We start from the raw sequence: 12,182 nt of genomic DNA on the forward strand, positions 1-12,182 counted from the left end.
ACTATAAATACAGACCTGTGTACTTTAAGACACAAACATAATGGGAAAGCGGTCAACTGAACCCATGTGACGCAACACTGTGGGTCACTGGAGTTGTGCGAATGAAACATGCTAGTAAAGAAAAGGCAGAACTGAGCGTAGAGAACTGGATATTCACTGACCTTGAAGTCAAGGACCTAACGAAGACGTTTTGAGCCCTGACTGTGGCTCCACACATCCCAGAAGAGTATGGCACCATTTCCCAGGAGAGGGAACTGAAGCAAGAGGCACAGGCAAGAGCAGGCGATTCTCAGCAGACAAGAAAGTTGGGTTTAAACCTCTCCCTCCTTGGGGGGACCACCCAGATGACCTCCTCAGTGTGTGGAGGCAGGATTAGAGTATGTCACCTCTAAAACCTTTAGACCAGAAGCTCCACAAACACAAACCACCCATCCAAGAGTCGGTCTGCAGAAGTCCTTATCCATCACACTCGGGGGACCCAAATCTCAGGAAGATGTCAGTTCAAAATCAAATGACTTATGAGAATAACTTGTCTTCAGAAAATCACTGTGTCGTGACCTCTCCAAATTGAACAGGGAAATACAGAAAACCTAAACAGACCAAGGTCAAGCAATGATATTGAAACAGCAATTAAAAGCCTTCTGACAAAGAAAAGCCCAGGACTGGATGAATTCTCACTAGGTTCTGCACAATCTTTAAAGAAGAACTAACACCAGCTTTCCTCCAGTTTTAAATTGAAAGGGAGGGAATACTCTCAAAATACATTCCATGAGGACGATATAACCCTGATATCAAAACCAGACAAAGAACAGTATCTGATGAATATAGATGCAAAAATCCTAATAAAATATTAGCAAACCACATTTTTAAAAATGTATCAAGAAGAGAGTTCACCATGATCAGGGGGGTTTCATTCCAGGGATGAAACATTAATTCAACCCATGCAAATCAATAAATGTAATACACCACATAAACAGAATTAAGGACAAGAATCAGATGATTGTGTCAGTGCAATAAAATCCAGCATCCATTCGTGTAAAAAATGCTGGAGAAACTAGGGAGAGAAGAAACTTACCTCAACATTATAAAGGCTTTGTATGAAAAGCCCAAAGTCAACATCATACTGCACGGAGAAAAACTGAAATAATTTTATCTAAAATCAAGAACAAGGCAAGGATGTCCACTGTCATTACTCCTATTCAATATAGTTCTCGAAACTCTAGCCAGACCAATGAGGCAAGAGAAGGAAATTAAAGGGATACAAATAGGAAGAGAAATAGCCAAATTATCTCTGCTGATGACATGACCCTGTATCTAGAAGACCCCCAAAATTTCACCAGAAGACTTCTAGAACTGATAAATCAATTCAGCAAAGAAGCAGAATGCAAGATCATATTTATAAATCAATAGATTTCTTATACTCCAATAGAGCCTCTATTGAGAAAGAAATCAGAAAAACTATTCCATTCACAATAACTTCAAAATATTCCATAACATAAAATACTTGGGAATTAATCTAACTGAGGAGGTGACGTACCTTGTTTTAGTCAGGGTTTTGTTTTTTTCTGCTGTGACCAAAAGCCATGACCAGAACAATTAGAGGAGGAAAAGTCTAGCTGGGTGCCCACAGTTTCAGAGGTCTCAATCCACAAATGGTTGACTCCACAGGACCAAAAGTGAGGCCGAACATCATGGTAGGAGTGTGTAGTGGAGGGAAGCATTTGAGGACCTGGCACCAAGAATCGGAGGAATATGAAGCTTGGCTCACAAAATATACACCCCAAAGACACACCAATGACCCACCTCCTCCAGCCACCCCCCCCACCTGCCTACAGTCACCACTCAGAGCTATCCTAACAAAACCAGCTTGGTAATGGCGTCAAAATAGTCATGAAGACCAATAGACTAGAATAAAAGACACAGAGACAAACCCACAAAGTTTCAGTCATCTGATATTTGGAAAAGGTGCCAAAAATATATGTTGGAGAAAAGATAGCCCTTTTAACAAATAGTTCCGGAAAACTGGATATCCATTTGTAGAAAAATGAAACTAGATCCCTGTTTCTCACCCTGCACTCAAGTGGATCTAAGACCTGGGAATCAGACCAGAAACTTCACAACTGCTGGAAGAAAGCTTAAGCTCAACCCCAACATATCGGCACAGGCATTGACTTCCTTAATAAGACTCCTAGGGCACAATAAATAAAACCAAGAATCAATAAGTGGGATGGAATCAACTTTAAAAGCTTCTGCACAGCAAAGAAAATATTTAAACCATGAAGAGAGAGCTTAAAGAATGAGAAGACATCTTCGCCACCTTCTCCTCAAATAGGGGATTAATATCCAGAATACATAAAGAATATATATATATATATATATATAATACATACATACATATAATACAAAAAATAATAATCCAACTAACAAATGGGCAAAAGAATTAAAGAGACACTTCTCAAAACAAGAAATATGAATGGCCAATAAATATGTGAAAAAATGTTCCACATTGCTAGCAATCATGCAAAAACTACACTGAGATTTCATCTCACTATAGTCAGAATGGCAATTACCAAGAATACAAATAATAATAAATGCTGAAGAGGATATGGAGGGAAAGAGTACACTCATACATTGTTGGTTGGACTTCAATTCATACAACCACCTCTGAAAAGCAGTGTGGAGTTTCCTCGAAAATCTAGGAATGGAATGACTCAGCTATTCCACCCCTTGGTATTTATCCAAAAAGTCTAAAATCAGCGTACTACAGGGATGCAACCACATCAATGCTTATAGCAGTGCAATCCACAATAGCCAACCTAGATGCCCATCAACAGACAAATGGGTAAAGAAAACGTGGTATATATACACAATGGAGTTCTACTCGGCCACAATGAAGAATGAAATTATGGCATTTTTCAGTAAATGGGTGGAACTGGAGATCATCATGCTAAGTGAAATAAGCTAGACTCAAACTCGAGGGTCCAGTGTTTTCTCTCATATGTGGAAACTAGAGCAAAGTAAGAGGAGCAGGAAGAGGAGGTCTGATATCGCAAGATAGAGGAGAGATCAGTGGAGAAGAGGAAGGAGATTGAGGGGGAGGAAGAAGGGAAGGGAAAAGGGAGGGTATGCAGAGTTAATTTGACAAAATTATGTTATGTGATATGTAAATATGCCACAGTGAATTCCACCTCTATGTATATGTAGAAAGCACCAATTAAAGATAAATGAATGAGTGAAAGGAAGATTACATGTTTTTCTTTACTTTTATTGGTTGTTCAACCATATATCTCTGATCTCTTCTGCCTGGCTAATGCCTTCTCATGCTCAGAACCAAATTTAAAGGATAAAAATTTTAATACAGTAAATAAAATCATAAACAAAATTATTAAAATATAAAATGTAATATTTATGGCATAAAGGATGCATGCCCATAATATACAAAGAGATTTTATAGATCAATAAGAAAATATGAGCACATGTATTAATCTACTCTCCATATAATATCCAAAATCATCTTTAAAACTCAAATCTGGCCATACCACTCTCCTACAATGGCTTTGCATTGCTCTTAGAATAAAGTTCAAAACTCCTCACATGGCCCACATGACCAGGCCCTCACCTATAAAATAAAATAAAATACTTGGGAATTAATCTAACTTGTCTCACATCACCTCTCTTTCCTCTGACTCGGCTCCAGCCAGACTCAACTTTTCTCAGTTCCTTCATTTAAACTGTAAAATAAGTTTCATTTAGAAGGTGTTATTATTATTAAGTGTTAGAGATTTTTCAAGTATGTTGTCTCATTTACTCTTCATACATTAAAAAAAAAAAAAGTTAGGCATCGATTTTTTGAATTTGGCATATTCCAAGGACCTCGGGGACCTGTAAGGCCCATCATCCATCCATCTCAGGCTTAGAACCGCCGTCTCCTGCGTCCCGGGGAGAACTGCCCAGGGACCAAAAGAGAGGCGGCGCGGGGACGGCAGGACTTGGCCCCCGCGAACCGGGCGGGGAGCAGGGCTGCGCGTCGCGGTGACGGGGATGCGGGTTCGCTGAGGATCGGGAACCGGGAGCTCCGGGACGCAGTGCCCCGAGAGCGCAGCCGGGTCACTGCCTGCGACTCTGGTACCGGGAAGGCGCGCACGTCCCTCCCCGCATCCTGGAGTCACAAGACAGGAGATTCGCCGAGGACGGGATCTCAGAACTCCGGTCCCCGGCGCTCAGGGGCGGCGTCGCTGTTCCGGTGCTGAAGCGCCGCGGTGGCGGAGGAGAGTGGCCGCCCGCCCTCCGGGTACCGCGCCGCGCCGCCGCGGGAGCTGTCCGGTGCTGAACGCAGATGCGGCCCGGCCCGCGGGGCTCAGACCCGGGCCTGCCGCACCCCGCGGAACCCGGACCCCGCTTCTGGGCGCGCTGACGCAGAGCGCTTGAAGAGCGGGGCGCAGCGGGCCCCGCGCCGGGCATGGACCTGCAGAGACCCGACTCCTACCAGGGGGGAGCTGGCCCTGTCTTCAACGAGCACGTCCTTCATAAGGTAAAAATCCCCTCCGTGCCCCCCTCCCATGCTGGCAGAGAGCACGGTCCCCAGGAGCTCTCTCTCTCTCTCTCTCTCTCTCTCTCTCTCTCTCTCTCTGCTCCCCTCACTTTGCTTTAAGGACTTAAAAAGAAACTAGCACGAATCCCTAAACCTGGGGACTCCTTTCCGGTTTTGATCCTGTTTGCTGCTCAGAGGAGAGATACTGGGCACTGGGGGAAGGGCCACCGCCAGAGACTTGCAGGGACTTGGATTATCTGGAGTTTCATCGTTGAACTAAATCTCCTAGATCCCTTTCCTACACCCCACCCCCACCCTCTTGCCGTGGTCCCTGTTTGAATACCTGTGCACCCCAAGCATCTTGGCTATCCCTAACCCTTGGAGGAGGCTGGGCTACTCCCCCACCCTGTCTCACAAGCTCCAGCCCCCATTAGGTCTGGTAGCAGTGGTCAAAGACCTGCCTGCATTCCTGGCCAACTTGGCTGAAAGGACATGGAAATAATATGCAGCAGAGATAAAGTGTTTTACTCAAACCAGACTCCCTTGTGGCTCCAAAAGCTGCCCTCCAGCCATGACTCACCCCTAGCCTTCTGAATGAATTTGCTTATTTCAAAGCTCTAGCACATCTTTCGCTCCTCTCATTCAAGTTTCTTATGCAATTTAATTTTCAGTCATTCAGGTCGCCTCCTAAAGTAATGGTTGGGGAAAAATAGCAGCCTCCTTCTAGATACCACTTTTTAAAACTATTTTTTAGTTGTCAATGGACTTTATTTTGTTTATTTGCTGAGAATTGAACTCAGTGCCTCACTCATACTAGGCAAGCACTCTACCACTGAGCCACAATCCCAGCCCTAGGCAACACTTTTTAATGCAAAATCTACCGCCTTGAAACCAAATAGCCTTATATTTCCAGTAAGAAATTATTATTGCTCCCTATCTCTGACTTGGCCTCCTGCTCCAGCCCTTCTAGTCTTCCTTTGCTAATTGTATGAGAGTTTATCAATTAGAAACTTGCAAGGCTGTACGTAGTCCCGTACTTGAAGTTTTTACACCAAAATATCATTCTGAAAAGTCTTTGAATGCAAGCTTTGAAATAATCTTATCTACCCTTCTCCACTACTACACAATTAATATTTGAGGGAATTAAATCCCAGAGAGGCAAAACAACTTGTCCAAGAATATAAGTTAGTAAGTGGCAGAGCCAGCACTAAAAGCCAGGAATTGTGAGTCTAAGTCTTGTCTCTTTTTCTCTAGACCCTTTCTAAATCCTCTCACCAACATGTGCTCTGTGGACCACCAGCATTGGCATTACCTGGGAGTGCATTAGAAAGTAGATGTCTGGGGCTGGGATTGTGGCTCAGTGGTAGAGCGCTCACCTAGCACAGGTGGGACCCGAGTTCGATCCTCAGCACCACATAAAAATAAAGGCATTGTGTTGTGTCCATCTACACCTAAAAAATAAATATATAAAAAAAGAAAGTAGATGTCTGGCCCTATCCTAGACCTGCTGAATCTGAATCTACATTTTAACATGATCCCTAGGAGATAAATACACATGTTAAAGTTTTAGATGCGTGACTCTATGCCATACTGGCTCTTTCTGACAAATTGCAGGAAGCAGATCTGTAGGTCTAAAGAGTCCATGCATCTTTTCCCTCCAGGTCTTGGAAGCTCTAAGGTATGGAGAAGGAGAAAAATTTGCAACAACCACCCCAGTGTGGAAGTTTTAAAACTATCGCAGTTTGAAGTAAATGACAATAAGATCCAGAATTAAATTAGCATAAGACCCATGTTCTTTGAGGCCGTGGATCTAGCACAGTGAACTTGCAAGTAAGCAAAGGAATGTAACTGCACATCAATTACAGAACCCACCCTGATGACTAGATATACTCTCTCTTAGTTTAAACCACCATATAAAGATATAATTATCCATTTTGAAACCTTTAAGATTTGGAGACCAGTTTTTTTTTTTCAAATTATTGATCAAATGTGGTCTTCCCCACTTCAATTACCTGCACATGAAATACAGGATGAAACTCATGAAAACTTCCCCTTCCTTTGGTTTATTGATCTCACCAGAGAGAAAGAGAGAGCTTGCTCCAACACATCTGAATACACTGAAGACAAATGTCTGTTTACTACAGAACACGCTTGTCTTGTCAGCTGGGTCATGAGCGTCGTGAGGTCTGGAGCTAACCTGAAGCCTTGTGTGGTCCCCGACAGAGGGGCACGTGTGCGTAAGGAACACTGCTGACAACCTCCTCCTAGAGCCATTTTATGATTCTGCATGACTTCTTGTTGCGATTCACTTAAAAATCTTTCTGTGAAGGGGGAGGGTATTGACACATTTGTATTATTTTTAAGTCTGCTTAAAATTATTTTTTTTTAAGTCTACTTAGGACACATTGGCCAGGAGAGGTGGGGCTCCACTCCAACATTATTTGCTAGGAGGAAGGATATTTTTAGATAAGCATTTATTGAAATACAACAAACTAACTAAAACTGAACCTCTCGTGAACATCTTGATGGATCATCACAAAGTGCACACACCTATGTGACCACTACTGGCATGAAATGGGACATCACCAGCTTCCCAGAAGCCCCTCCATCCCCTGCCATAGCCCTTTCCCTTCTCAACCCCCAAGGTCAGCATCATAGAGGAAGAAAGTATCCTCTAATGTTTGGACAGAGCAGCCAGATTTTATGACCTAGAAATCTGCCAGAGAAGAAGCGTTTTGGTGTGATGGAAAGAAACCCCAGGTTTCCATGAACATTGCTTCACTAAGCTCCAAAATAGAAATAATAATGCCTGGCTTATTGTGTCTTGAGTGAAGATGTTAGATAATGTAATATTAAGTGCATATATAATCTCTGGAAGTATTCGATAAATAAATGGTGATTGCCATCAGAGCACACATCTTCTGCTCTATTGCAACTTCCACAGGTGCCACATCTGGTCTCACTTAGAATGACAAAACTTTGTGAGAAGAGCAGCAGCTTTGCACACGGAAACCTCGGAAACACACACACAGTTCACAAGTACAATCCCATGAGAACTGGCTCGCAACACACTTATGCAGAAAGCATGCCTCTGTACAAACATCCAGCCCTAACCACCTCCGTTCGCTGCCTCCTTTCTCAGGGAAATAGTTATGGGACCTGGTGGGACCTCTAACAAAAATTCACTTACCAAGGAATCCCACTGTCATCCACAATTATAATGCACCAATAAAAATAGAAAAAAAAATTAAATAAAATTCACTTACAAGAAAAGTGTATGCCAAATATCATGGGTAGGATGACCTTTGTGCTTTAGTCAGTCCTAAGAGTCGTAGCCTGATGCAAAGGAGTTCAGATAACTCTCAGGAGCCTCCTGGAGGCTGGGTTGGAGGCTGGGAATACTGGGAAGCACTGAGTCCATCCATCACATGCTTGGAATTTTTAAGTAGAGTCATTGCGATGCTTTCAAATCTGAATAGTTGATGCAACTAAATAATTTAAAGCATGTGAACAATATTGCTGCTCTTTTCCTCGGAGAACTCTTGTCTTGCTACCCACACGGTCTCAAGAGCCATTCAGGTTAATGATACCAGTTACGGGCTCAGGAACAGCTCATGGGTTTAGTCCTTGCTATGCCAGACTTGACCTTGAGCTCTGGAAAAAAATACTGGACAGGATGAGCTTTGACCCCATATGTCAGTGAGTCAGGACAAAGGGACTTCAGCTCCGTTGCTTACTTCCCAAGCACTGCGATGAACACCCACATACCAATCTTGTTCTAAGAGGGGCCAACAATTACTGAGCCAGAGTCAGTCTCCTTTGCAGCATCTCAGAAAGACCAGGAGGCAGAGTGACATGGGCTGTCCATCCACTGATCCAGGCCATGGTCATTTGGGGATTAAAAAAGGAACTGGCGAGGAGACAGGAGCAGAGGTCTCTGTCTTCCCTGGGGTCCCCATCCTGAGTCTGCTGAACCACTGTCCTGAGATGAACAACGGCAAAGGCAGCAGGGCGCCTCTGCCCTCCGTCCGCTCATGCTTATTCTTCACTCCCACCTTCTGCTGCTCACCTGTGATCACAGCCCGCAGCAGCCCACATGCCTCATCTGCTCACGCAGCGAACACGGACTGAGCATCTCCAGGGTGTGAGGAGTCATGCCGGGCTATGGAGAGCACACACGCCACATGGCCCCCTGCTTCAACAACCAGTGGCCTTCAAGGCACAGGCGAAGATGTCTATAGTACTGTGCGCACAGTCTCTGAGGTGTGTGAGAAAGACGCAGGAAGGTGCCGTGTGAGGGCCCAGGAAGAAGGGGTCACTTCTGACCTCCTTTCTCACTTGCGGCCTCTGATTGAACTTAACATCTAAGAGAGAAGAGAGCTCCATACACCAGCCAACCTTCCTCCCCCAAGGGACTGTCACCCGCTGATCCTGGAGAAGGGTCTGGAGAGAACGACATTGTTCTCCCTTGCCAAAAAAAAAAAAAAAAAAAAAAGATGTTAAGAAGCAAAACCAAAAAAACCAGCAGAAGAGCATCCCACTATCCCGTTTTCCTCTCCTTCTTTATCACGCAGAGACGTTTTTGTTTTCAATTAAACTACGTTAATGGAACATGAAAATGTGGTCAAAGAGTCTAAATCCACAGGAAATGCAAGCTCTGGGGGTACAGAGAGTTTACATTCAAAGCGGGGCCACTAGTTCTTGTTCCTGCCAGATTTTCATCTCGGCTCAGGAACAAACCTGAAGGCCAGGAACAGTTAGCTGCGCCCTGTACAGGGTTTCCATTTGCTTGGCTTCCTCTCTGCTCACTCTGAAGACTTATAGATAAATAAATGAAGTACCTATGACATCACTGACCATCTGGGGCCATCTGGGACTTCTTGGGCTAAGTGGTGGGCCCTGCCCAGTTCCTGAGGCAGGCAGCTGGCTTGGGGAGAGGCACTGGCTGGTTCTCTGGCATAACCTGAGCAGGAAATGAGGTTGACTCGGCCCAGCATCTCAGTCACTCTCCAGACTCCTCAGGCTTCCCTCCCCTAAGGAGTCTTCCCTTTAACTTGGAGTCCCTGGGGCTTCTCGAGAGAACCTCTGTTCTGGGGAAAGGCCATGACTTCCTTTGTTTTCAGGGCAGGAAACCCAGCTCTGCTGGGCGTAAACCTAGTGCCAGGCCGGGGATTGTTGAGTGGACACTTGAAGTGGCTCTAAACTGATCCCTACATGCTTCTAGCTTCCTTCCTCACCTTCCTCAGGCAGGAGGAACTCCCTAGGGATGCAGGTGAAAAGGGATGCAGCCAACTTGCAGCGTGATGGGGGATGCAGTTCTCCAGCTGAGACCAGGGCGCACCCTCCTCCCGTCCACCAACCAGAGGCCAAGCTGGGAGCCAGCAGCAAACAACAGATCTAGAGATCTTAAGCCCTAGGTCAAGGCACCAATCAGTCTGCCCAGGCCTCAGCCTGCTCCTGGAGGTGCTGAGGTCCTAAGTGACAATGGAACTGCAGATATAATCAGGGCTCAAGAATTCTCCTTGCCAAGTTCCTATTTCTCTGATCTTGATGCCAAAGTCGGCTCCTGCCCTTCTTATTCACATGGCTGATTCTTAGTGAAGAGCTCCTGCCCATCCACACGAGGATGTTATTTAATAATTTGGGATTCTGCAAATGCCACAGGTATGCCTTTAGGTATCTTGAACCAGGTCGTGTTTGAGCTCGTATTTCCCCTTGTTTTCTAGTCCTCCGCCGCTGGTCGCCATATACACACACACCTCCTCTCCTAAGCCATGGGCAGGGCCAGGGATACTGCATTCTTGTTCTCTCTCTCCTTATCTTTTGTTGTGAACCTTTTAAAAGTGAAATAAACCACAAACATTCCTCTTCCCATTCTTCCTCCTTCCTCTGTTTGAATTTTGCATGCACACCACTCCCTGGTAACTCTGTTTATTAAATAGCAGAGCAATACCCGGGGACAGTCAGGAACAGGTAGCCCCTGCCTCTTCCAGCCCCTCCCAAAGCCTGCATTGAGCAGCCAGGCGACCTTCGCAAGGAAATGAAACCACTGGTATAGTCTCAGTCCCAATGAGGAATCCCCCTTCAGCTCCTCAGGAATCCCTCCCCTCTGTGGGCAACAGCCCCTAGCCCAAGTACCCCGATTCTTCTTGCCTCTCTGGGTCCTTTCTCTGGTTTTGTTGGCTTATAAACTGAGGAGTATTAAAATCACCCTCTTCACTATAGTCTAGAGGGACCTGATAAGATTAATAATTGTTAACAAGAAATGATAAAAATAAACAAAGGCTTCGTTTGTGCAGCCCTTTACAGTTTACAAAAGACTTTTATCTATGCAATGACACTTTGCTTACCACACCTCTCTTTCCAGTTGACCTTATTGTTAAGTCTGTATTAAAGAGGGCAAATAGAGAGCAGATGGAAAAAAAATAGTTACTCACCCAAGCCACACTTGGTACTGTGGAAATCCAAATCATATGGCAGACCCTCACACTGCACTGATGTGCCAAGAACTTTTCTAAGCAGTTTCAGCCATTAACTCACTGATTCCTACAGCAACCCTATTTTGATCTTATTTTATGGATGAGCAAACAGAAGCAGAGACATTAATAAACTTGCCTAAGGTCAGATCCAAGCATGATGGAATAGCAGGGGGGTAGAGTTAGAGAGGATGGGGGCTTTGCCAATAGGGTCACAAACTCTTATTATTTTCAGGCATGGTCAGCAGCTCAGTGTGTGGCCTTCAGCTCTGTAGGGTCAGTTTTGCTCACTTACTCACCCAAGAGTGGCTCCATCTCTCTGGGCAGGCTCGTGTTAATGAGACTCACAAGACTCCTGTATTGACCTACATGCCGAGCCACATTATAATCAAGGGATTGTTTGCCAAGCATGAAATCCAGGGAAAAGGAGACTTGGAGGATTCAATATGCAATGCTATCAGGCTCTTAGGGCTTGCTAGCTAGTCATACTACAGGACAGACTCAGTCGACAGCCCTCCCTTTGGGTTTTTTGACCCTAGGGTCCCCCAGCAATGTCCCTAGGGTCCCTCACCTCTGCCTCTCAGAGGTGCTTAAGCATGACCTACATTGGGAAAGCATTCCATTCTTTTCACATTCACATTTCCTATGATCCTTTAAGGAGCCACTTGCCTTTGAGCTTGAGAATTGCCCTGGACTTGATCTGATTATGCAGAGGGAGGGGGAGGAGGAGGGGAGGAAGGGGGAGGAGGGGACACTCCCTCCAACATTCAGAAAGTTGTCCTCACATTTCTGCCTCTATCTCAGGGGCTCTGTCAGGGTCTTCAGGATTCGGGTTTCAGGAGAGAAGATGAAAGAGAAAAATCAGTGGTTGAGCCCATCTCCTTATGTGCCCCCACTACCCACACTCTACAGGGCCCCCTCGACACCTGACATTTTTGGCTGAGAATTCTGAGAATCAAATCAGCAAACATTTGTGGGAATGAGACCCATTCCCCATCCCCAACCTGAGCCTAGCAAGCTGGCAGGTCGGAGGGCTGGCTCAGAAAGAAGAGGCTCAAGCCACAGCCGACTTCAGCCCACTTGACCCATGACCTTGGTGCCCATGAAGACTCCTAAAAGGTCAAGGGCCTCTAGCTGCACATAGTGGGAGGCTGGCCCTTGGGAAGCAGGACCAA

General features: G+C 45.2%; 1 protein-coding gene across 2 annotated transcripts in view; it reads left to right on the forward strand.

The window, feature by feature from the left end:
• The first annotated feature begins 4,459 nt into the window (after positions 1 to 4,459).
• Rab37 (RAB37, member RAS oncogene family) overlaps positions 4,460 to 12,182 on the forward strand; it is a 55,942-nt gene continuing 48,219 nt past the window's right edge. For both annotated transcript variants that reach the window (XM_077800885.1, XM_026404854.2), the window contains exon 1: positions 4,460 to 4,531. In XM_077800885.1, the coding sequence (XP_077657011.1) occupies positions 4,460 to 4,531 (72 nt within the window). The remainder of the gene's footprint in view (positions 4,532 to 12,182) is intronic.

This window comes from Urocitellus parryii, chromosome 7, assembly GCF_045843805.1.
Source record: "Urocitellus parryii isolate mUroPar1 chromosome 7, mUroPar1.hap1, whole genome shotgun sequence".
In the NCBI taxonomy this organism is placed as follows: Eukaryota; Metazoa; Chordata; class Mammalia; order Rodentia; family Sciuridae; genus Urocitellus; species Urocitellus parryii.